We start from the raw sequence: 26,976 nt of genomic DNA on the forward strand, positions 1-26,976 counted from the left end.
AATGGATCAAAACGTATAAAATACAGCCTAGTAAGGGACGCCTGTATGTTGAAGTAAGCGGTTACAATAACAATAATATACGGCCTAGCATATCGAAGCCCCTACTTCGCTGCGTTGACATTTTTATATTTTCTAAAATTTAAAACCACCTAGAGAATGTGAATGGCTCAGCCGGTAGAGGGTGGGTCTATGAAATCAATGAGACCGTAGGGTTCGATTACTATTATTACTCACGCAACGCAACATGTTAAGTATGAAATTTAATTCAGGTATTTTTGGTTAAAAATGACTATTCACTTTTGCACAATTCATGTCTATATAAAACATCGCATCACTAAAATATTTACACCGCATAAGTCTCAGGGGGTCGATACATAGGTCAACCCTAAAATCTAAAGCTTAAATTCATTTATGACTCAAGTTTTTTGAAATAAAATTAATTTATTAAAGAAAAATTATTTTAAATTAATTTGAAATTCATTTTTATAGAAGATTTTTAGACAAAACGAGTAATGTTAAATTTTATAAACTCTTGCGAGGAATCATAAAACTTGTGAAAATCTGATGAACACTTTACAAATGTGTTGTTCAATTTCGAATATATCTTAAATAAATTTCACAATTGCTAGATAATTTCATAAACTCGTACAAATTTTTCACATGATGCCGTTTACGATTAATTCAGACTTTATAAAGTGAATTAGACTGTACTGAGACATTTACAAAAGTTTATAAAAATTAAATGCAGGCAAAAATCTACGTTAGAGGTTCTCTTTTTATAAGTTAAACTTTAATTTTTAAATACATTCTGTATTTAATTATGAGTTAAAGAAATATTATTTACCTGGAAGTGTCGACACGATTGAATCCTACGCCCGTCGGCGCGACGATACTTCAATACAGCAAAATACAGATGACACAAAATCTATTTATCTTAATTTATTTGCACTTAACACAGATTGTGAGATTAAATAACAATGTATTGATGGCAGCTTTTGAACAATAGACCATTATAAAGTTTATGTAAACTGTTGTTAACTTTCAAAATATTCTTTGATGGTTTGTATCATCATTAATGAAACGAAACTTTAATATAATACAATGATATATGCACATTAAATATATGAAACTGTTACACTTTCATTAAAACATTTCACTTTATCGGGTTTCTAGTAGGATCACAAATTCAATACTCCTACAATTTTACCTGTCGACTTTTCACTGATCTAATCAACATTGAATTCAGAACGGCGATGTAAGATACAATAAAAAGGAAGATGAATAAAAGGGTGGGAACAAAGCTGTAAAACATCACTGAAACGCCTCTGAAGAAAGTAACAAATGAATGTTGTCGGTACGTCCTACTCTCAAAAGTGTACGCCTCCAAAACAATACGACGAGCAATTTGAATTATTAAAACATAAAATATAGTTATACTTCAAAATGATTGCATATTTTGTTGATACAGTGTAACAGGTCGAGTGATAATTATGTAAGTCGCAAAATAAACAATATTTACATACGTAAAAATACTAAAAAAATTACAATTAAAAATTTTTTTCAGTTGGGTCTTCATAATTTTGACAGTTTTTTCATAACTTGAAGCTCACGCTTAAAAGAAATCGTCATAAGTACATTAACATTTTTCAACGAAATTTTTAATAACTAAATAATTAAAGGAGTTTAAAACAAATTGATATAAACTAAGGACAAATATATAATTTTTACTTTTATTTATTTTACTGCTCATTGAATTTAACATTATTATATTAAAATATTAAAAATAAAATGAACACAATTATATTCTGCAATTCTGGTAATTATAAAAATGTAAAAAAATTCTTGATTGAAAATAATTGACATAATATTCATAGTAATATTATTATGCATATCCTCACTAGTATCATCATACTATAGTAATAATACTATAGTAATAATATACAAAATTCAATTGAAAATGTTTGAATTGCGTTGATAAGTTCATTTATATAAAAATTTGCATTAGATAATAACACCTACAGAAATTTGTTAATCAAATTACAAATGCCTAGTATTTTTACCCTTGGTTATATTCATTCTATTATTTGATTTACTCATATTATAAAGAAAAAAAGTGAACAATTACAGCATTAACCAACGTGAGTGAATGATGTAAAAAATGATTAAGCAAAAAAAAAGAATTTTTTTTCATTAAATTTCTTTTTTCTCATACACAAATATAAAGTGTCATATAGAGGGGGAAAAGTATGGGAATACCTCTTACAGTATGATAAAAAAAATTTCGAAAATAGTTCATTTGACATTTTTTATGGGTAACCAAAAGCTGCGAATAAATAATTTTATAAGCAATTTTTGATCGATTTGAAAAGATAAAATATGAAATTACAATTTTTTTCATAGCCGTATAGAATCTGAAATGAATAGGGTAAAACACCTATTACTGTGCATGTCCATATTACTGGATTTTAACATGTAATCAAATGTTCAGTAATAGGGAATTGAAGGTTATGTCTTGGGCACAGTAATAGGTATTTTACCCTATAAGAATTATTTTTTATTGTACACGGCCGGTTCGAGGTCAATTCTAAAATAGTGAGAAGATGTAAACACAACGAAGTAGGGGATCTGCCTATGTTAGACTGTACACTATTGTTATTATTGACGCGTATCTTATACATTCGAGTGACCCCTGTTTCGTTATATTTACGTTTTCTCGCTATTTCAAAATTAAAATCGTGTACATTAGATATTTTCTTAACCAGTTTTAATTAACTTATTTTTAAAATATTTTTCAACATCTTGTTTTTATCTTTACGATTTTCTAACTCGAAAAAGAACGTTTTAAAAAAATCCAAAGAACAATCAACTAATTTATGAAAAAAATACGGGTTTTTTGTCTATAAAAAACAAAGTACCGTTTAAAAAATCTAAAAAATGTGAGGTTATATATTTTTACAATCAAAAACGAAAAAAAATTATAGACACATATTTTGCAAGTCAAATCGTCCTAAGAAATTAATTTTCGTTAAAAATTGGAGTTTTTGGATTTTTGCAAGGTACGTTCGATTTTAATGTTAAAAATAACTTTAGCACAAATTTTAATGAAAAAAAAATCTGTATTATTTTTGACGCTTACGAGCATTATTGAGTCCTTCAAAGATACCAAAAGCGCGTCCAAATTTCTTAACCCTTGCGCCTGATTATTTTGAAAATTTTGAGCCTTTTGCTTCTTCTACCCAAAATTATTTGTGAAATTTTCAATTTAATCTTTCGTTTTCTGTTAGGTATGTTTTTCCACAGTTTTTATAAACTTTAAACTAAAAATACTGCATACATGTTTACTTATCTTTTCATTGGAAAGTATCACAAAATTTTGTTCATTTTTTCACATTAATATCATGTGAATAATTCGTGAATTATATTTAGGGCACGGATTTTACGTAAATACATTTTCCGGGTAAATTATCGGATTTATTTAATTATTATTTCAAATAGTATAAATAGTTGACGGACAAGATATAATGAAAGATACATACTGACATTATAAGATCTTTTCATTGTTGATCATCCCTTTCACAACAAACAAAAACCAAAACAATAACATCAGTACACGAGAAACAAAAAATAAGCTTTTGAATCCACAAGTAAGATGAAATTTCATTTCTATCGAATTTTTTTTAAGCATTAACTACCGTTTATAGTTGAAATTTTTAATCTACTTTGATGTATAATACTTCAATTTTAATATATATTTTTTTTAATTCATAGATTTCCATAAATATAATCCACGTAGAATCAGCGTGGATTGAATGTAAAATCGACATGGCTCTTGGATCCATTCAACGTCAATAAATGTCAATGAACTGACGATTTTCGATTTGTTAATCAGATACTTATTCGGTCCACTGAGCTTTTAATTATTAATTATTAGTTGAAACCATTTAATTAGTACTTTAATTATTAATTTTAGTTTAATTTCACAAAGTTAAAAATTTAGGTTTTGGCATTCAGTGTTAGTGAGCAACGTTATAACTAATTTAAAATACATAAAGTTTTCTTGCAAAATACATTAGTAAAAAGAAAATTTATTTGTGGTAATTTCTAAAATTTCTTTAAATATCTGTAACTACTTCGTCACTTTTTGCAAGTATGAAACGAGATAGCGATCATTTTTGTCAATTAGAAGTTTAACAGTAAAATTACAAGACAAAATTTATGAAGTTTCATGGAATAATTCTTATCAAGTATTTTTACAAGAAAGAAAAAGTTTAAAATTAGTCACCTAGGACACCTTAAAATTTGACTGAAAAATGTATTAAATTTATCAAATTAAATTTTATATTATCTATATAATATTAATGTAATCTACGTAGAAACGATTAATTTGTATAAACGAAATAAAGTTTATCTATTTACATTTAAAAAATTATAGAAATTTCAACAGAGCATATTTAGACGCTTTAAATTTTCGGAATGATATCAATTGAAAGAATTTTACCAAGTTATTTCTCCGTATAAATGATTAAGAGCAAGTGATAATTGAGATATTTAAATCGAAGCTAGTTCGTAGTAATCTATCAAAAAATTCAATTTAGCACGAAATAATATATAGTTATTTCTGTAATTGGCTTAATTAAGAAGTTGCACCTTTGGCAAAATGGTGCTTAAGCCACGCCTTGCGATGGATCCGCCCTTCGATTGCTAAAGAAAATATATAATCTCCACTTCAAAAATTGATCCTCTATTTAATATGATGAATGCTACGTATGAAATAAAAGAATTGCCTAATATCATTAAAAATTTATTCAAAACTAATCATACATATAAACTATACGTTTTTTTGAACCTATACAAGTATTTTGCTGCAAATTTTACACATACATGTTATCAAATGAGTAACAATATATAAACGTACTAAATGACTTCTTCATAAAATTATGTGTCCAAATCAGTTTATAATATCTATCAGAAGTGCATAATTTTTATCTAATTTCTATTTTGACGTCTAAATATGAAATATTTATCATTAGAACTAGACCGTAATTTCGATGATATGCATTCCTAAAATTTGAAACTATAATATTCTGAGACTATGATTTATGAAAATAATTATGTCATCGAAAAAATTATTCTTCAATTGAAAGAAAACCTACGAAAAATTCTCTGACAATGAATTCTTTAAAAATATATTTTTGTAAAAATGTATTAAAAGAAACAATTCATGCTGATGCTGGTGTTTCGCAGAATTATAAAATTTAATTGTAAAATTAATTATTACATACCCGAAGGGGCCGAGGTTGAAACCAGATCCCTCTCGGGATATATTTCATTTGTTCTATTATAATGACAATGAAAATTTATAGGTAATTACTTATAGCTACTAAACAGTCATGAATTATCTATCTACATACACTAGGTGAAAAGTACATTTTTTTCGAAAAAATACAAGATTAAAAGCATAAAATCCATAGTTATAAAATATATATTTGTAAAACCATGTTGTAAGTTAAATATTGTTAAAAAACAAAGCCAATTCTAATTTTATTGATCTGGTATCAGATCTGGAGTTGGTTTGAAATATTGTTTCAAATAAATCTTTCTGGGATCCTTTAGGGAATGGAGTTAATTAAAAAAATTTGGACTAACTAAACTATAATAGTCAAAACTTCAGTTTTATGTAGGTATAGCGTTCAATTTCTGCTTTTGCTTTTACAAAGTATGATGAGCTTTGAAGCCAAAATGTCCAATGAAATAAGAAGTTATTAACTTTATATTTTTTACTACTATTTTTTACTTACTCTTCATAATACAATTGGATATACACAATTCAACAGGTAGAGTACTATATTATCTTGCATTTAGATGATCACCAGTCGAATTTTGACTTTCGAATCGAAATTTTATCAATTAAAACTTTTACGATCGTCAAAAATTTTATAGAAAAATTCTCTGCATCACAAATTAGTGACCCACGAAAGTTCATTTTTTATTTTATACCGAATATTTTAAACTTACTCGATCAAGATCCGGTAGCGGATCTTCATAAGATCTTGTGCACGAGTTTATATATATTTCGGTTATCAAGCGTAAGATCCACAGTCAAGATTTTGCATAAAATCTTGAGTGAGACTTTTTTACTTAGAAAGCCTAAGCCGACAGCCGCATCGCCAACAAAAAAAAAATTAATTTGATCGGAAATTGAAGCGGACCCTCTTTTTGGTCGGTAGGATAATTCGCAGTGCTATTATCGTCCATTATGTGGTCGCGACCTTACAGTCATTCTGTAATCCGCAGCATCCTCGCGTAATCGAGATAGAATGATACGTAATTTTCGCTTGTCATCTCCTTTTATTGTACTTTTACTTTTTATAGAAGCAAGTGCCTAATTTGTTATCGAGAAATCGAAGATCAATGATACACGATTCAAAGTTTTCGTAGCAATGAGAGCTATCTCATATTCTTCAATAGAAAATCAGATTATGGTTTTGCCCGCTGGGCCGAAAATATTACTTTCAGTTGGGGTATCAGGAAAAATAAATGTTCAAGGTTCCCTGTAAAGAGAGACTGTTTTTTTTATTAATAAAATTTTATTAAACATTTTTTATTAACTTATTCGTAAATGTTATTTTTATTCTCAACCAAAACATTAACCAACCCCGTACTGGCTGAGAAGAATGCGAAAAAAAATACCAGTCAAACGGAAAAAATTAATACATTTTGAATATATATTAATTATGCTAAATTGTAGAAATTTCTATTTATTTATAATAAGACTAAATGGATGCATCGAAACACTTTTCAAACACCAATACCTTATACCGCGCTGCACCGTGTAAGCTCTGCGCATGAGCAAATAAATATGTTGAGAAAATTACAGAAAAGAATTTTCACATTTTCAGAAGTAATTAAATTATTTACGGAAAATCTAAAGAACGTACACAATTTTATTGAACGAGTTTGCAGTTTTTCGATCGAACCAGTAACTCTAACAGTGTACTATTTTATATACTAGCATTAACGTTCGAAAAGTGCCTCATGCATCCATTTTCATCGATTTTCATAAACAAGTACAAGGGTGTGCAATTTTTTATATTTGCATATTCGGGAAGTGCTATTATTTTCTTCTGACAGGCATTTTTTCTTTTTCGTGCGCATTTTCGTCAACTACGAAGTGGTCCCGTGACGGTCCGGTCCTTTTTCCTTATGCTCGAATGGAACGCGAGAACAGAACCTACAAGTTATCTAACTTGGCAGGCTGATTTTCTGTTAAACTGCAATTCTTTGCGTTTTCAGACGGAAAAAATTGTAGATTAGTCGAATTTAGCGAATTAATCGAATCAATCATAAGGCACGATCTTATTATATAAGAAATCACATTGCCGCGGGTGCATCAAAATTAGGGAGCCAAAATGTTGTCCATGAACTTGATTAAAAGAGGTAAAATAGTGTACACTTATTTCACTAGTTAAAATAAAAAATACCCAATATGGGAGCCATTTACTCAGTGGAATCATTTTTTCAACTGACTTCTTATTTTGGATACATGCTCAATACCTTTTACAAGCTGTCATACTTGTGTAACCTGCAAAACTATGAAAAACTTTGCACTACATAATCTTGAATAATGACCCTGAAAGCATGAAATTTTCAACCAACAGTATATGTTATACCTTATGCATGGTATTATCAATTTTAAAGTTTTTCATGAATTTGATTGACGACAGAAGCATACATATTCTTTCAAATGTTGATATCAATTAAAAATTTTTACACTCAATAAAGATGATAAATATTAACATTATATCAGTGTACTTTGGTAACTCCATTTACATGTTTGGGATACTTTTATCACTTTTTTTGAAGCTTCTTCTTACCAAAATAAATTTGCTAAATATAGAGTTTGAAACTATTTCATTCAATTATATTGGTATAATATAATTGTGATCTATCCTTGTTTATCTGAGTTGACAAGAACTCAACGATAATATCTAACTGAAAGGTTATACAACTTTTTTTCAACTGGATAAAGACTGAATTCATCTGTCAACTTGTCACACTAGATCAATCATTTATCATAAAAGATACAAGTTTTCCCTAATACACAAATACTATTATTAAATTTAATCTGGTATATTTTTAATTACCGTTTATTAATACATTATAAAGTATGATGAATTGTTAAATTTCATTCATTTTACTATAAATCTACTATCATTTTACTCTGAGTGAAATATTATAAAAATGTATTCAAATTATGTTTTAAAATTACATTTTTGAATAAATTTTTGTTTTAGGTATCTTTGCCCCCAATTTGCGCTTTTTGGCAACAACGAATGTCACCTCGAATAACAGCAACAGGCGTCCTCGTCCTGAACATCCATCTCCAGTGAGGCATGGATTTATTCCAGAAGAATGGTTTACTTTCTTCTATCCTAAAACTGGAGTAACAGGTATTTATGTTAATTCCTAAAATATGGTTGCATGTAAATAGAAAATAATTTTTTTTCTTGTGGGTTATTGATTGGAAATGGTTTTTTACCAATTAAATTTGAAAACAACTTTAATTTTAGTTCATGAAATATTAAAAGTGAATTATCTACTGTAAGTCAATTCTCATTAATCAGGAGGCTAAAAATATGATCAGACAGCGTAATAAATTGAATAACTAATAACCGCTAATTATAACCTTTTAGTTTGACAAGACAACATTTTCACCTCTAGTTCAAAGCTCTTCAAACATTGAGTTGTTACAATTTTTAACTATTTTTATTATTTATAATGTATTATTTTTATACTTTTATTCAGCATATTATGTCTGAAATACTTTAAATTAATTTATTTTGCAAAATTGAATTTCTTGTATTATTTAATACCAAAATAAAGGAATTAAATTATTTCAGTTATAATATATCAAATAATAGATTTACTTAATAAGTAATTGAATATGCTATAAACTTTTTACAATATTAACAGTCAATTATATTATTTCAATGAAATAAAATTGGACTATAATTCAAAGAAATTATATATTTTTATTACAAATAGCTTATCCTTAGGATTGCATAAGAATACTGTAAAGAATTTTCACTAGTAGTTGTTTGCGTAATATTGAATTACATATTATATCTTATTTCTAACAATTGAGAAAAATCAAATTGACTCTCGAGAACAGGCTTGTAGTTAACTGATTCTGCCAAATAGTAATTAAAAAAATATCATTCAGAATCGTTACCATCATACTTTTTAATAAAATGATTTTTTGAGTACTTATTATTTCTAAGTAATCTATGCAGATTGAATGAAATTATATTTTTTTTTAATATTTAGAAAAAAAATTTTAATTGGATATCAATGTCTATAAATACAAAAACTTAGTTTCACATTTAAAATGAATTTTAAAATTAATGACAAGTGTAAACAAATGTTAAAAAAAAAAAAAAACTAGCTCTATTTCCTGTATTTGATTGTTTGAAACTCTTGGTGTTTTGATTAAAATATTAAAATTGAAAGTTCATTACTAGTTTTTCTTCTTTGTAAGTAAAACTTCTTGACATTTGTATCGCCAACATTTTTATTGTACCTTGATTATACTATTTTTAATTTTTTCACACTTTCATTTTTCATTTCTTGTCTCCAAGGAGTTGCTCCTAAGCCAATAAATTTTATGCGAGGATCGAGCACTAATGATATGCTGTAGATCCAATTGCACTTTGTATAATGGAACACTAATTTATCTCCGGCTTGTAAAGCAACAACTAGTTTTTTATCCTCTAAATTTCGCTATTTTTTTTCATTTAAACTCAACGAGTTATGTTTCATATAATTTAATAAGACATAAAATGCTCTTACGGAATCCGATAATGTTACGCGGTTTTCTTCACTAATATGCTTATACTCTGTTGCAATATTTTCTAGATACTCAACAATTAATTCAATGCAAGCCCATTCATTTAGAGTTATAATGTATTATTTTGGACTAACATTTTTTTTTGCACAACATTATAAAAGCATCTGTTAAATTTAAAGCTACTTTCAGCATATTATAAGTACTGTTCCATCAGGGTTTACAATCGATTATTGGCTTTTTATATTCTAGATCGAGAATATTAAAACGTTTTTTATTTTTTCATATAAATTTCGAATGGTTTTGACTGTTCCCTTGAATTAATGTCTGTTACTATACATGTTCATCTTTTTCCTCACTCTCAGAGCTGTAGTTTTGGAGGTGTTCGTTTTCAATTTCATCAGCATAAACATCGTGAATATCACATTGAATTTCCATTAACTTCCGTGTATTTTGTACGCCCAAGATCAGTACACATGGAAGACATTGAAAATGTTTATCGCGCACAAAAAAATCACCGTCTATATCAGCTATTATCTAGTTTTATTGAAGAATTAAGTAGTTTATTATCGAGCTTTCGCGCCGGCACGAGATTTTGAAGGCTTATCTTCAGCCTTATCTTTCGAGACTTATACCGATTTTTCATTTGTTACTTTAGGGCTTTTCAATTTTTTCTGATCGGAATGGTTCGCTTTTCGTTTATTGATAAATTCACTTCTATATCTAGCATATGATTTTGATTCATTATCTCGGCGTTTGAAGGGACGATCTTTGTACATATGCCCCTCATATCGTCTGCACCGTTAGCTTATCAGTCCAGTATGAGTGGAGTTCTCAACACGGGGCCCTTATTGCCTCAGGTAATGCAATGCCGATCTTCGGTGCGAGTGGCGACGGAGACATTGTCTGCAGTGATCGCAATAATTTTATCTGTAATTTCGTAGAATTCAACAACATTCAAAAAATTTTTAGTTATCAACATCTGTATGATACCTTTTGAAGCCACAAAATCAAATGCAAGTGATCGTTGAATCCACTGACCATCAATGAAATTTATTGTTATACCGTAATACGATTTACTTGCTCTTGACGACCTAGCATCAACAGAATAATTTTTTAAAAGAATTTGAAACTTCTTTTAAATTCTAATGCATTTTGATGAATTTTGGTTTATCCTAATGTAAATTGAATGCCTGATAGTTCGTTAATTTCGAATTAAGTAAATAAATTCGAAATTAACCAATTTTGACAAAAAAAAAAAAAACTGAAGAACGAACGGAAAACTTGCAAAGACCCGTTGCATAATTGTATAATATATGCGATAAATTTTATGATTATAAATTTTCTTCTATATAATGCATAGAAAAATAAATTATTCTCAGCATTAAACAATTGGCGAGCTTTTCTAATGCTCTATCTCTCGCTTTACTTTCAGGTCCATACGTATTCGGAGGAGCTCTTTCAACATACTTGATTTCGAAAGAAATTTACGTATTAGAACACGAATTTTACAGTGGATTATCACTCGCCGCAGTACTGATCGTTTTAGTTAAGAAACTTGGTCCCGGCGTAGCTGCATATTTAGATAAAGGTATTGATGAATACGAGAAGGGATGGGAGTCGTCAAGAACCGATCAAATCAAGAGTTTGGAGACAGCAGTTGAACACGAGAAGAAAGAACAATGGCGAACAGACGGACAGAAGATGATTATGGAAATCAAAAAGGAAAACATCCATATGCAATTGGAGGCAGCATACAGAGAACGTCTCAGCCATGTGTATCAAGAAGTCAAGAAACGCTTAGACTATCAAGTTCATTTGCAAGACATTGAGAGGAAATTAGCTCAAAAGCACATGGCTACATGGATCGTTGATAATGTTAAGAAATCATTCACTCCTGAACAAGAACAAATCGTTCTCAACCGATGCATTAGCGATTTACAAAGTTTAGTACAGAAGGCTTGAATTCATGGTAAATTAGATGCCATTTAATTACTATTTAAATGATTATATGTTTATTTGTCTCAATATAATTGTTGAAGAATGGCATTCAAATTCTAGAAATTGAAATAAAAGAAACTCAAACGTAAATAAATATTTGAATTTTAAAAATTTATTTAACCCATGATTGTTAAAAAATTATTAGAAAATTGAAGTATTTTTTTTTTCATTATAAATCATGTTCAGAACAATAAAATTAATAAGAAAGCTACTTATGTAAGCTCTTTAAATATTTCAAGTGCAACTTTTTGTAACTTGTTGGTGACCTGTTTTGATTTTATTTATTCTATTAAATTTTCTTCTCGATTGATTTTTCCTTAATTTTTGTTATTTGTATGACTGTCCTAAAATGGTCACTTTACTGCGTTTCCTTCAAACGCAATTAGCAAGGTATTGCAGCGTAAATAAATAAGGAAAGTTATAACTTTTCTTTTGAGTAAGTCAGTACAGTCACGATTTTGTGACAATCAAAAATAGCCTGTTAGGTTTTTTTTCGTCAAAAGAACCAATCGTCTTTAAAATGTTCTGTTGGAGAAAAAAGAGGGTTAAAGAAGTTCTTTCTCCTGTACTCCAATTTATACAGTCCATTCGAGTCGAGTTCCAGAATCGAAAAATAATATTGTATTACTGGACAAGGCGAAAATTCTAACAAAAAATCTCAAAATTGTTCAATCCAATGCGTTGTTCCAAAGTTATGAACTAATAACCGAGAGACATTCCGAAGCAAGAGGACGTGGCTCGAGCGGGAAAATTTCTGGAACCCTTAATTCACGCATAGTGAATAGAGGTCAACGGTGCATCAAGCTCCGTTATCGCAATATCAAAAGAATTATTTTTTTCATTTCTGTGGAATTCTCCAAGGGGGTTGATTTTTTGAATTTCGGTTCGGGTTCTAGTTCGGTTTCACCTCCAAGTGATGTCAAAAGAAAAACCAGGTCCAGAAGTGGATTAAAGTATATCAACTTTGAATCCACATGGATATCCAATAAACTATATTTGATAATACTTTTCAATTTGACTTAGATTTATAATATGAATCAAATGACAAACTAATGATAACATAAAAGTCTACGTTGATATAAACAAATTTATCTATGAAAATTATCAGATAATAAGTATGTAATTGAAAATCCGTGTAGAAATCCAAGTGGATTCCAAGACAATCCCCGTAAAATTCACTTCGGTCCTTTTCCAAGAGACTTTATTAGCTTATTAAATAAAGTAAGGTACTGAGTATCAACTGAAATAAATACAATATCAAACTTGATTCATTTTTTTCCATTTTCAAAATTCTTTGCGATTTGAGTACCTGCAACGAACTATCTTAGAGCTAACCTCATACAAGAACATAATATTTTCTAAACCAAGTGCCAAATTAAATTTTAGATTGATAAAAATTTCTTGCTCGAAGTACCTTGCCCAAATAGTACCATAATAGTGTAATACTTTAAATAATAAAAAAGAACTTACTACGATTCTGTAACATTCGTGACAGAACGTTTAACTTTCGCCTCTTACGTATATTTAGAAATTTGCTGAATGTTGTTTTTATGATTTCGGTTTCTTACGCCGACCCTTAATATCAAGGTGCTTATTTAAACGTAGATACAGTAGACAGCATCAAAAAAGATACTGGGGTTTTAAATACTAAGTGTGAAAGTGTATTGTACTTGGATAATAATTAAGAATGTAAAAAAGTTCCGAGAAAATACTCTTAATTATCAATTCAAAACTCGTAATTATCTGTACGAACAATAAAAATTATTAAAATAATTAATCAAATCTGTTTGGTTATTTTAATAGAATGAAAAATCGTCATATGTAAAACTGAAGTAAATACAAATTCAACTTCATAATGGAGCAATACGACATGATTATTAACCAACCCGTTGTAATTGACAACGTAAGTAATAAACATTTAATTTGTTGATATTTTGATAGAAGATCATTACTTCGATTTTCAGTACAACTGAGGTATCTGAGTTCTAATATTCTCAAGAAATAAAACCAAATATGCTAGAAAATATGAACTGATTATTATTGAAACTTATTTATTCAAATAAAAATATTAAAAGAATGATTGAACCAGGGTTAAAATAAATATGAACACATTTAAAGCTTAAGACTGATGCTTTATTACGCACCTACATAGATGACTAATACACAACGAGACTACGTAAACGAGAGTCAAAAGTCAAAAGTGAAATTTGCAGAAATTGTATTAAATATTTTTATTTTCATCTAGACTTCAGCAACATTCTATCATTTAATATTATTATATCTATTGTGAATTAGTCAGAGTTTTGAGATTGATTATGAGATCAACTTGACAAAGATTTTTTGTGACATTCTTGGCCAATAGTAATTGACATTTAATAAATTTAATCAAAGTCATGCATATGTAAATTTTTGTCACAAAATATTGGTAATAAAATAAACTGTAAGTAAAACAGGATCACATTAAATTTTATATTATGAAATGATGAAATAGATGTCAAAATCAGCAGAATTTGTTTTCCTACTCTTAACATATGAGTCAATCTAAATGATTTAAAAGAATTGAAAAAAGTTTCATTGTATCGTTCAGTTACATTGAAACTACTTAAATACCAATGCATGACAATATTTACACAACTATTAAAACAATACAAAGTACTACGTATACCTTATTTATTAACTTTTATTTTAAGTGACTTAAATGAATTTCAAAATAAAAATATTATATTCCATTGCAATATAGTGGTACATTACAGTGATTTTTCTTGATTACTTTTACTAAATTTTTACCCTACTTTTTTGGCCAATACAACCCTAGGCTTCAGAAGTAAAATGATATTTGTTATTTATATCTTGAAAAATCAGTTTCATTGATTTGTTTTAATAATAGTCAAGATCTACTTGACAATAATTGTTATATTTAAATTAATTTGCAGAGCAATATATTTTCAAAAAACTCCAATTATTGGAGAGTTTTCCTCTACTAAAAAATTCAGATAATTTTCAAATTAATTGTTATCATGTTTCTTGGAGTGACTCCTGATTTGCATAGTACTATTATAAACACTGTTGATCAAAGAAAGTAAGGTTTAAAAACTCTTTTGCATTACTTGAGCTAATATACAATTCTAAAAACACTAGAAAAAATCTAATACAAAAATTAATTTAAATCTTTTAACAATGTTGAATGAAACAGAAAAAAATTAACCCATTTTAATTGGACTTATATAAACCTCTTTAATTTTTGAACATTTTTCAATAACGATATGATTGTTTTTTTTATTTAAAAACATCAAGAATTCGTAGAGAGTTCAAAATTAAAAAAAAGAAAAATAATTTCCGGAATATTATATACACACATTATGCAACGGTAACGTCGCATTTTCTAAACATTTTAGCTGAAGCATCCAGGTGGTGTTCATCAGTTGTAAATTAATTCGGTTCCGAGCAGAAAACGTAAACAGTGCAAAGTTGGGGCAACGCCTATGCCTGTCTGTGTTTCATTTTTATTGTTGTCGCGTATGTCATATAGGGGAGAATGCCCGATTATGGCGCAATCGCCTAATTTGGCGCACCCTTCGTTAAGTACTTTAAAAATTATTTTTCAAAATAGTAGTGGTATTTTAGTAATCTAGAAACATTTTAAAGCTTATCTACCGGAAAAAATAATTGAAAAATATCTTTAACAAAAAAATATCGGCGAATGAAAAAGTGCAACCTTTCTCTTGTAATATTATGATTATGAAACCTAACCTAGTTTAGTAGAGTAAATTGGGAATGCAATTCAAGTTTAATAAAACTATTTAATGATTCAAAACGATACGCTAATTCATTATACATCATTGATATTGTCATTCACAAATTATATTTGATTTGCACTACATTATTTCAATAAGTTAAGTCCGGGCAAGGATTCTGTGCGCCAGAATAGGAATAATGTGCGCCGCAAAAGGCAATAGCAAGCCTTGCGCAGCAATGTGACAGAATTTTTTCGATGCTTGATTAAGGGAGAAAAAATTATATTTTTGGCAATAATAAAAATACCCAAACAAAGATAAATACTCTAACTATCATTAGGCATATTGGGTATTGTGTTTCAAATGATACATTTTTTATACTAGTCGAAAATTCCTTAAGTGCGCCATAAACGGGGGCTCTCCCCTACACCAGCGGTGGTCCCCCTTGCGCTGAATTTAGATTTTTCGCTCAAAATCGAATCGATTTACATCCAGTATAAACTTGTATGAAACATAAATGGTTACAGCCGCAACCTCGAACGAAATTATCGGACCGCCGAGAATCAAAATTTGAAAATATTTTATTTTAATTTAATTTTTTTCAAGGGGTCATCTATTGGTTCAATCACTATGTCCGAATTTGCAACCGTAACCATTTATATTTTGAAGCACACCACCTCCGAACTCACCTGAACCTCAATTGACTCGTTCATGATATAACGACAAATTGATGAACTTTAAAAAGACATGAAACGCCGAAGAAACGTAAAAAAATCTATAATTTAGGTGTAAAAAGAAAGACATACAGAAACGATTTTATGCCAGTAAAAAATCAAAACTTAAAAATTTGAAAAAATACAATAAAAAATTGAAGGTATTCGTTATAATTCGGTCCATTACTTTTTTATTATTAAAAAAATGGCAAAGAAGTAATGAACTAAAGTAAAGTTGACGATAAAAAAACTAGAGAACTTAGAATTTATTTTCACAAGAAATGAACAATTATTTCCGTGAAATCATGGTTATTTATGCAACAAGTGCTCAAAAGGCATTTTTGCGCACAGTCTATAAGAGATGAAATATATTTCAATGAATCATTGAGTTTTTTATATTATCAAATTCATCTTTCTATATTTTTAGGGGTCGGGAGTTATAAAAGCAGGTTTTGCTGGAGATCAAGTGCCGAAATGCCGATTCCCGAATTAGTAAGTATGGTATTATTAACATTTTCATAAATTAATAAGAATAATTTTACAAGAATTTATATTTCGAGTTTATCTTCAAAACTATTTTGAGCGTGCTTTAATTTAAACAAAAAATTCCAGCATTGGCAGACCCAAGCATGTAAGAGTTATGGCTGGAGCGCTGGAAGGCGATTTATTTGTCGGTCCAGTTGCTGAAGAGCATCGAGGTCTTCTTTCAATTCAGTATCCTATGGAGCATGGCATTGTAACAGATTGGAATGATATGGAAAGAATATGGTCATACATATATAGTAAAGATCAATTAGCAACTTTTAGTGAAGAACATCCAGTTCTATTAACTGAAGCACCCTTGAATCCATGGAAAAATCGAGAAAAGTCTGCCGAGCTATTTTTTGAATCGTTTAATGTTCCAGCACTTTTTGTATCGGTTCAAGCAGTATTGAGTTTGTAAGTTTTGAATATAACATTTTTAAATTATTAGTGATTTTGGTTAGAAATTAGTACGAAAATATTTCTTCAATTTTTTAAATCCTAAAGGAATGAACGAATAGATTGATTAGTCCCCAAAAATAAATACGAGAAGATAGTTCTAATATTTAAAATAATTAATTAAAATCAAAATTACTTTTAGATTATACTCTAGTATAATAAAGTTTTCCGTATTTATGGAATAATTATATATTTTACGAATTTTTATCATACAGATATGCCACTGGAAGAACCACTGGTGTCGTTTTAGATTCTGGTGATGGAGTGACTCACGCTGTACCTATTTATGAAGGTTTTGCAATGCCTCATAGCATTATAAGGATTGACATTGCAGGACGAGATGTCACGAAATATTTAAAACTGTTGTTAAAAAAAGAGGGCGTCAATTTGAACACATCTGCCGAATTTGAAATCATTCGTACAATAAAAGAGAAGGCATGCTATTTAGCTAGTAATCCTCATAAAGAAGAAACTATTGACACTGAAAAATTTGTTTTTAACTTACCGGATGGAAGTCATGTTGAGGTAATTAACAAAAGTAGTGGCCTTGGTTTATTGGCTTGTTTTTTTTTTTAAATATTCAAATTTATCGCATGGTGCTAAGCTCACACTTTTTGGTTACGCGAAGTGAGGTTTGCGCACAAGCGTAGCGATTGTGATGTGAACGATAAAACTTTTCAATTTTAAAATCGTATTGCTTTTAACATTTATTTTATAATGAACACAATTTTCTAATAGATCGGACCTGCAAGATTTCGAGCACCTGAAGTTCTATTTCGTCCAGATTTGATTGGCGAGGAATTTGAAGGATTGCACGAAGTTCTTATCTACTCAATTCAGAAATCAGATCTCGATTTGAGAAAAATTCTTTTCCAAAATATAGTTTTATCAGGAGGTTCCACACTGTTTCGGGTAAGCTCTATGAAATTACTGACGATTTGCTTATTAATGCAGTTAGCCATTTGTAATGAAAATTTAAGAATTTTTTGTAACCATTTTGAAAATTATTCATCAATTTTATTTATTTATTATAATTTTCCTTATTCATTAACTTGAGTTTTCGCTTATCCTAAATCTAAGAAGACAAACATACAATTCTTTTATACTTTTTTCAGGGATTCGGCGATAGACTTTTATCAGAGATTAGGAAAATGGCACCTAAAGATGTTAAAATAAGGGTACGTATTTTATTGTTTTCTAATTGTTTATTATTCAAGTAAACAAAATTGAACGCCGTCTACCGTTTTTTCTTGATTTTTAATATCGAATTTTGCATGTTTAATCAGATAGTTTGAACCTTGCTTTACCAAATAATTCAAGTCTTTTTTCACCTCTCTAAGTAAACTCCGTATCGGTTGAAAAACTACCAATGTAGCCTGCACCAACGAATAAATCCTAAATCGAAATTCATTGAAATGTTTATCCCACTTGTCATGCCGCACGTTAATGAAAGAAACCGTACTCTAATGCGTTTGACAACCCAGAGTGAGATTATAGACCGAGTGCATGAGTGTGAGCGCCATTGTTCCCCATGATAATCTTATAGAGGCCGCGGGGACTTTTCGACCCAATTTTTATGAGAGAGCATATTGAAAGCAACGACAAAGTTACATTCCCTGCACTCGGCGTTTAGTTTTTATCAGTCGATATAAATGCCGGCGTTCCTCGCTGAAATAATATTAGTCGTTCCAATGTACCTGAATTACTCGTCATATGTTTTAGTAGTGTTACCTAGATCTACTTTGTGAATAAATTTGATTTTCGCAACACAAAAGTTACATCATCCCCTGCTATACCATCCCCCATATCCCATCTACTATTTCTGATGTTATACTGAACGAAGTTTCAGAGAGTCTAACTTTCAGATATGTAAGCAAATCACTTTACTGTGAGTCACAATACCCGTGAACTACTATTAGAACTTCGAGTTTTACTATAGCACAACAGGTCCACAAGCATTTTGATTTTTTATTTTCAAGCCCAATCAAATTTCTAAAAGCTTGAAAACAAGAGTTCTTGTAATTTAGGAAATAATAAACCCCGTGGTGCTCACATACCCTTCATTAATTTAGACTAATTGGATTTTTTCGGAAGTTTACGCGCATAGTGTGTAGGAAGATGAAATTCTTCCAATATAAATACAAGTTTAAATCGAATTCTTTTTCCAGATATCTGCACCACAAGAGAGACTGTATAGCACTTGGATTGGAGGATCAATCTTAGCTTCATTAGACACTTTCAAAAAAATGTGGGTGAGCAAGCGTGAATACGACGAAGAAGGAAGAAGAGCTATACATCGCAAAACATTCTAAAACAAACTTTTTATGTCAACTCAAACTTAAGTTAGTTATTATTTTAATTAATGCATTTGTTACATCCTGATATCGAAAATAAACATATGAAATTTAGATTACTACCAGTTTTCGCAAAGGTAGACGGATGAAAATAATTTCACGAAAAGTTTTGTAATAAACTTACAATTAATTAATCGGTCTGGTGCATTGTCACATACAACTCGCGCTTTGCACTTGCTGTTATTGAGCTGATAGGCGCTTGAAGAGATGCTCACACAATTGCGAATTTACAGATTATTACGAACGAGTATTTGTTTTAAATTTTTTATGTCCTAATCGACTCACTGGGGATTTTTCTGCGTTGGATTAGGAGATCTAAATTGCATCAAAGACGTGACACACAGGGTAAAAGTTATTGTATTTCTTAACCTTTAGACTCCAGAAATAGTAAATAAATCTACCTTATGAGATTTACGGCGTAAAAAACTAGTGAACCGATGTTTTTAGACGTGAATTTTGGTAAAAATACAAAATCAGTTTTCACCGAAAAATCCTTGGAGTCTGTCTAAGTCTTATAGATCACCTCATAGCACCCAGATGGAAAACAATAAATCGAAATGTAATGGTTATTTGCTTTGGCAGTGATAGTTATTCATACGTTTTATCATCACCAAATACATTTGAAAATACGCGGATACTTTTAGTATGTTATTTCTGCTTTTTTCATTCCTATATTGCACATTGTGATCTAGCATGCTCTTTTTTTCAATTGGACCTTCAAAAATTATTCGTGAGATTGAATAACTTTATATTAGCACGTATAACTTTTTATGAAATTCTTATTTGTTTCTTTTTTATTTTCCCGCGTAACGCACTTGAGCTACCAACGTAGCTCACGTGCTCACGTAGCTTGCGACTTAGTCGCAAAGTTTTTAAAACTATCACGGCGCTGTACAGAGTATCAGAGGATGGAAATGAAATTACAAAGATTCGACAATAAACTTACAATTTATATTTATCTTGATCGTTGGCGAGCCTTTTCTTATAATCCTCTCTATTACCGCTCACTGGTACTCAGCTGATTAGCGTTTAATCTAAAAGTCGCTCACTTTTAGTGTTACAAAATAATATAAATCAAGTATAGAATGAAATCGATTTCTAATCTCTCTCACAAAATTATAAAATGAATATGAGTTAAAATAGCAGTATCGCTTTGAAAGTTAAAGGCGTGGTGTTTATAACCTTTGATTATGCACGTCAACCTTCTAATAGTATATTATGCAACAAGTGCGCGAAGAAGATGACTCACCCAGGAGTTGTTTTCGCCCGAGCGCAATGAGAGTGAAACGTGATTAAAACGTGATTTTTATGTCACTGAAAAGTTAGAAAAACCATTTTTTAACTCACAGAGCGTTAAAAAGTTTTTTTACTGCGCTTTTTCCTGTATTCATAAAAAATTTTATAGTGCAATGCGGAATGTATTATTCCTAGCCAAGTATTTGTTTTTACTACTTTAAACAAAAAATTCTATAATGCGCGCGAAATCACATTTACGTTTTAAAAATGTGACAATAGGTCAATGGACCTAAAACACGTAATAATTACTCTGTAAAATTTTTTACGTAAGCGTTTATTAAAAGTTTCTGGCGGTGATATTCTCAAAATTTTATTTGTTACTTTTTTTACTTCCCTTATTTTCAACAAAATTGTGAGATCTCTACAAGTGACTTTGCTCTGCAAAAGGCACTGAGCTTCATTCTGAGCCTGTAATAATTGTAATCTCTCAGAAAACTGCATTAAACAGTCATTGGCACACGTTGTGATTTCGCTTAGTTGCTTTATTTTTTATAAATTTATAACTCTTATAATGCTATATGTAAGACAAGATTTGAATCTGATTGAATATTATTTACTGTATATGGCTAAAACCATAAATTAAATGTCTTTTTAGTATAATTCATGAAATTCTGGTTATTTAAGAAACAAACTTCTTTTAAAACACCAATGCAACATCTACATCATCACAAGTATTTAAACCAAAAATTCTTATGTTAAAGATAAACATAAGTATCGTATGTTTTCCATTGTTTGAAAAAATTGAAACAATGAATGACAAATAAAGAAAAAATTGTTTCGTATGAAAATAGAGTACAACAATAAAATGTTTTTACATAAAATATTATTCTTTATTCAGATTGTATTTCGTAACACTTAATTTTAATTTACAAAAAGGCAAATGATATTTTATGAATTCTTGAAACCATTCTTCGTTAAAAAAATATCATTGCGGCTAGCATCGTGTCCTTCTCGGAAATTTTACTCCTCTGAAAAAATTTAAAATACTGTAAACCCATATTTTTCATTTATATCGCATTTATATTTATTATAAATTGTTATAATTGAAAATTATTTTATTGTATAATATTAGTAATTTACTGCATATTTTTGGAATTATACATTTTCATATGCTTATTGGGTGACAAAAGTTGACATTTTCGTATTATTTATTAAAAAATAGAAATTCATAATACAGATTAATCTGCAGCAGTTTCTTTGACTTTGGCTTATGGAATTAAACGAAGAAGTATGTGTTTCTTTTCTATCAAGTCAAGAGGTGCGGTAGCACCTAGCCGGCAAAGTATAAAAAAAATAAAGAAATTACAACGAATAGTACATTACGTAACTGAGGCGGGGTTGTCTATCTTGCAAAAGTGTCAGTTTGCCGTCCGAGCGTAGCGAGGGTTGCATTGACACGCGTGCAAGATTGACAACCGCCCCAGTTGCGTAATCTACTATTTCATCATCGAGTGCAGGAAGTTGATTTTAAGATTTTCACGCGTCGTGCGGGAAGTATAACACTGTGATGAAATGTAGGTTCCAGGGCTAAATTAGTCGCAATAGTGCGAACCCTATCATAAGCCACTACTGTAAATCAGTAAAAACATCGTATGTTGTGATAACATAAAGATATTACACAACTACGTCAACCACATGCAAGGAAAAGTGGTAAAAAAATCTGAAAAATTCATACATAGGTTTTTGAGGACGTTAACTCCAAATTGGAGGTCAGACGACGTCTATGAAGTCACCTTCCAGGTCATTTAAAGGTCAAATTTAGAGATCTCAATAAGAACATCCGACAAAAAATCACATTCATGTTTTGAAGGTCGCTTAATCTGAGTCAAAGATTATTTTGACTAGATCCGGCTGTATAAAGGTCATTTGAAGGTCAGATCATAAAAAAATTTGAAAAACTGAACTATAAAATATATGGTATTTGCTGATAGAAAGTCATTTAGCCACCTCTGCATTTTTTCTTTTTATTATTTAATGAATATTCATTGTAAAAATGTTAATTTATTTAAGGTATTTAAATCAGAATGAAAAAAATTTACATACCAGCTTTACTGAGAACAAGAAAGTTGAAAATATCGGATAAAGAGAGAATTCCTATGACTTTCTCTTCGTCATCAACAACAACCAACCGATGCACCTATAAAATAGTATGTCACATTATTGTTGTGATTAAGATTATTATCAATACGGTTTTGGTCACTTCAGAAGTCAGTATGTTCAGTTTCAATTTTACAACTTGAAGCGAGTATGTCTATCACTGCAGGTACTGTAAGTAATAAATTTGCGACAGTTTATGAGGTACTCGCTTCAGAAAACCTTTACCCGTACGTTGGCACACAAATCATTATAGTATGAAACCAAGAAAGTTAATTTTTATAATTGTTTTGGAGGTTGTGAGGAAAATTTTTGTTGGTTTTTTCTCTTTTTTGAGATACAAAAGAGTTAGTTAAATGGAATCAAATGATATCAGCATGATGTGTTTGGTACAACGTTAGTCAAAAAAAAAAAACCTATCCCACTCGTATTAACTTTCCGAGTCAGTTAAAAGTCACCTTAAAATAAATTATTAATTAATTAATTGATGTTACCTCTGCTTTAACTATTTTCTCCATTATGGAAAATAAACTCTCGCTTAATTTGCAACTTTGAACACCTTCGAACCAATCATTGCGATGCTCATTTGCTTGCTTCAACGTAACATCTAAGTCGTTGTAAGTTTTTTCTGCAGCTAAATTCTGAAAAAATATAATCGTATTAGAGACAAGAGTACTCAATATTGCATATTTCATATCATGACGTGCCTTTGTTGTTAAAATATTTTTAAAAGGATTATTGTTCTAATTTCTATCAAAATAATTATAAATACTTGTTTAATTATTCAGTTACTCTACAGAAACAATAAAAAAATTGTCTTGATACAGCTATTTCAATGCTACGATATTTTATTTGACTACCGATTTGTGTTTTATCTGAGATAAAATGAAGATATCATTATTAGAATTACTAAATACTTACAATTACATCAAACTTCGAGTATATATTTATGAGTTTTCCCTCGCTATCGATAATTGGTAATGCAGATACCCTTCTTTCAACAAATTTTCGCAAAGCTGAAATAATACTTGTATCTTCTGTTGCCGTTTCGATGTTAGAAAATGTTCCTATTTGTAATTCTTGTAGTGTTTTGAGAGTGAATGATGGTTTTGGCAACTCGTGAATCTGAAAATATCACTTTTATTCAACAATCCTGTCGTATTAATTTGATAAAATATTTCTTTGTTGCGTAATCTACTTACGTATAGAAAAAGAAATCTTAATATACGTTTATGCGTCAAAATGTAGAGAACATTTCCGGTATCCGTATCAATTACAGGTAATCGATGAATCCTATGATCTATTAATGTTTTAATGGCTTCGAACAACGAGGCATCAGGGGAAATACTAACTAACGGATTAGCTTGATCTTGTAATTTATCTGTAAGAAAATGTTTATAGTAGCAAATGATTTTGAATATTTTCCTTCTAGAAATCTGTCTGAAATCCGAATATGTAGTTTTAACAGGGATAAAGCACTTTTTAATGAACAGCCGAGACTAAACCTTTTCGGTCTTACAACCTCCCAAGTTGTATATTATATTTTATAGCACTGCGTGTCATAAGTCGCACATTCCGGTACGCTGCGTTCGCATCACACTCGCATGCGCTCGTGCGCTAACCTCACTTCGCGCTACCAGAAGTGCGACTCATGGCTCGGAAAAGGGGGCATAAATGTGAACTTAGCTCAGTGCTATAAAATGTTGTACGATGCTCGTGCCATGGGGACACTTTTCAGCCTAGCTATTAGGACCCTCGCTGCGCTCGGGCCCTAAACTACGCCGTGTCAAAAAGTGTTACTTATGGCACTTGTATTGTAAATTACTATTAATAACTATCTTGTATTGTAAATAAGTTTGCAAAATAGATTTTTTGTACCCGAATTGTTCTATGAGTACACTTCTTAAATAACTAATAATAAAAATGAATGAAATAGAACAATAAATTTTTCTTACTTCTCCATGTTTCCAACTCATTTTCTTCCAATTCGTCCATTATATCCAACGGTTTTTTGTAATACATTTGTAAAATTTTTATAAAATCTGTTATAGTAAGCATTCCAACAAATTCCTGACGGGAACTGTCCCATAAAGGAGCTGCTCTGACACCTATCAGAAAAGATAACTTTTCAGAAAACATTTCTATAATATGCTTTATTTACATTTCAAAAAGTTCCTAAAGCTTTTCTTTAAAAGGTTAATGTTTCAAGACCATTTCAGTCTATCTATAAAATTAAACTCTAGATTTCCAGCTGAATTTAAGTCAAATGTAAATAAAATCGAATCGAATCTAATTAATTATCCAAGTAGAAATATATTAGACAATGAATTAATTCATTTTAAGTACGAATACAATTGTTATCGATTAATGCATACTAGCGTACCCAAAATACATCTGAATAAGAATTTTTTTTCTTTCTGGTAGTAATTATTTTATGGTAGTAAATATAGTAAAATAATAAAACACTAAAAGCATACAATTTAAATGGTGTTAAAAATAATAATTATCTCATGGGGTTTTACGATAGACTTTTATGTGGACTTCATTCTTCCGGTTCAATCAGCTCTTAAACTTATATTATATTATAAATACTACAGTCGAATTGATGACTATTTTATTCTTTTAACTCAACTTACCATTGTAGACGAGAGCAAAAAATGCCTTTTTCACCAGAAGACGGGTATCAAATACAACTAATTTTGCACTAGTTGGAATGAGATCGTAACATTTATGGAATTTGAAAAATTTCACATATATTTGAGAATCATCTTCTCCTGTAAAAAAATGCATAATTTTATAAAACACCAACTATTTTTAGCAATTTCGTAGAGTATTATTTAATTTTATAAATTGTAAACCATAATAATATTTATAACTTGGATAAATATACATTTATTACAAAAATCCAATAATATTAATTTAATGATTTTTAATTAATTAAGTAAATACTCAGAAATATCGAACATAAGGGGAAACTTTCACCAGTTTTTAGTCACAAAATCGGTTATCTTTATGATTGATTTTGTTTATAAAATTTGTATGATTAAAAAATCTTGTATGATACTCAGGCTGTACGGAACACATTTTGTCAATGAAGGAAAATAAAAATTAACTACAATAAATCGCCAAATGTAGCTTTTGGCCCACGATCGTAACAGTTTTTTATGCATCAGATGTGAATATGCTTTGTTCTTTAGTGCAATATTTTTTAGTACAGATAGAGGTAAATTTGCGATTTTGAGGTTAAAAAACTGTAGAGTATCATTTCACTATTTGAGTAAACTTTTCAAAGTTTGAAACTTGACATCTAAGTTACATCGGACAAGTAGTTATTTGTTATAACTGACAGTCCATGGAATATATTTCAAATGTTACATTATATAAAGGTTTGAAGAATATTGTTATTAAATCAATTTTGTTGGTTATACAAATAAAATAGTGAAAGAGCTTTTCAAAACAAAAGAGAAAAAAGTTCAGAGTAAAAAGTAATTAGAGTTTTTTTAAATTATAAGAATATTAAAGTCAAAAATAAACATAGAGGTTTATGTATTTAGACTAGCTCGCCACTTTTCAAAATATTTAAAATCCTAAAACCATTTACATGCTTGCACATAAAAATTTACTTTTACGTTCTTCATTAAAAAATCTATTTAAAATTCAAATTCCTTGAATTAGCTTTCAACGTTTTTAATACGATCATTATTTTAATTTTTTCTCATTTCAAACATAAATGAAATAATATACTACGTAGAGAAAAAATAAATATGTTTCATTGCAGTATTGCAAATTTATATTCTATTTGAAAATGGAGTTACATTTTCAACCAAAATCTTAATAATTTTCTAAACTTAAAAAATTAAATAATTTTTTCGAGAGTTATTTTTTTTGTGACGTTAGAAAATTATAATATGCAAATAAAAACAAAAGACCTAGTCCTTGCACGTTTGTATTTGTTTTTT

The 26,976-nt window shown here is 29.5% G+C and overlaps 3 protein-coding genes and 1 long non-coding RNA gene across 4 annotated transcripts in view; 2 read left to right on the forward strand and 2 right to left on the reverse strand.

The window, feature by feature from the left end:
* Positions 1-26,976, reverse strand: part of LOC106658203 — a 53,023-nt gene that overhangs the window by 8,030 nt on the left and 18,017 nt on the right. The window contains exons 10-15 of the mRNA XM_023459215.1: positions 25,654-25,791; positions 24,973-25,125; positions 24,220-24,398; positions 23,939-24,142; positions 23,512-23,658; positions 22,967-23,060 (exon numbers count right to left, since the gene is read on the reverse strand). Of these exons, the coding sequence (XP_023314983.1) occupies positions 22,967-23,060; positions 23,512-23,658; positions 23,939-24,142; positions 24,220-24,398; positions 24,973-25,125; positions 25,654-25,791 (915 nt within the window). The remainder of the gene's footprint in view (positions 1-22,966; positions 23,061-23,511; positions 23,659-23,938; positions 24,143-24,219; positions 24,399-24,972; positions 25,126-25,653; positions 25,792-26,976) is intronic.
* LOC106658197 (ATP synthase subunit b, mitochondrial) lies at positions 7,221-11,939 on the forward strand. Its single transcript, XM_014380043.2, has 3 exons — positions 7,221-7,437; positions 8,295-8,450; positions 11,280-11,939. Exons 1-3 carry the CDS (start codon positions 7,410-7,412, stop codon positions 11,807-11,809), a joined length of 714 nt encoding a protein of 237 aa, XP_014235529.2. The 5' UTR covers positions 7,221-7,409; the 3' UTR covers positions 11,810-11,939.
* Positions 10,071-13,382, reverse strand: LOC111693730. The gene is made up of 3 exons (XR_002763470.1): positions 13,316-13,382; positions 10,838-10,938; positions 10,071-10,774 (listed from the first exon to the last, which is right to left on the reverse strand). It is a non-coding gene; the product is annotated as an uncharacterized LOC111693730 (long non-coding RNA).
* On the forward strand, positions 13,466-20,044 carry LOC106658201 (actin-related protein 1). Its single transcript, XM_014380046.2, has 8 exons — positions 13,466-13,580; positions 13,649-13,748; positions 16,720-16,784; positions 16,905-17,231; positions 17,489-17,798; positions 18,012-18,185; positions 18,389-18,451; positions 19,442-20,044. Exons 2-8 carry the CDS (start codon positions 13,701-13,703, stop codon positions 19,583-19,585), a joined length of 1,131 nt encoding a protein of 376 aa, XP_014235532.1. The 5' UTR covers positions 13,466-13,580; positions 13,649-13,700; the 3' UTR covers positions 19,586-20,044.

The sequence above is a fragment of the Trichogramma pretiosum genome, unplaced genomic scaffold (assembly GCF_000599845.2).
Source record: "Trichogramma pretiosum strain Unisexual culture from Peru unplaced genomic scaffold, Tpre_2.0 scaffold58, whole genome shotgun sequence".
NCBI classification, from domain to species: domain Eukaryota; kingdom Metazoa; phylum Arthropoda; class Insecta; order Hymenoptera; family Trichogrammatidae; genus Trichogramma; species Trichogramma pretiosum.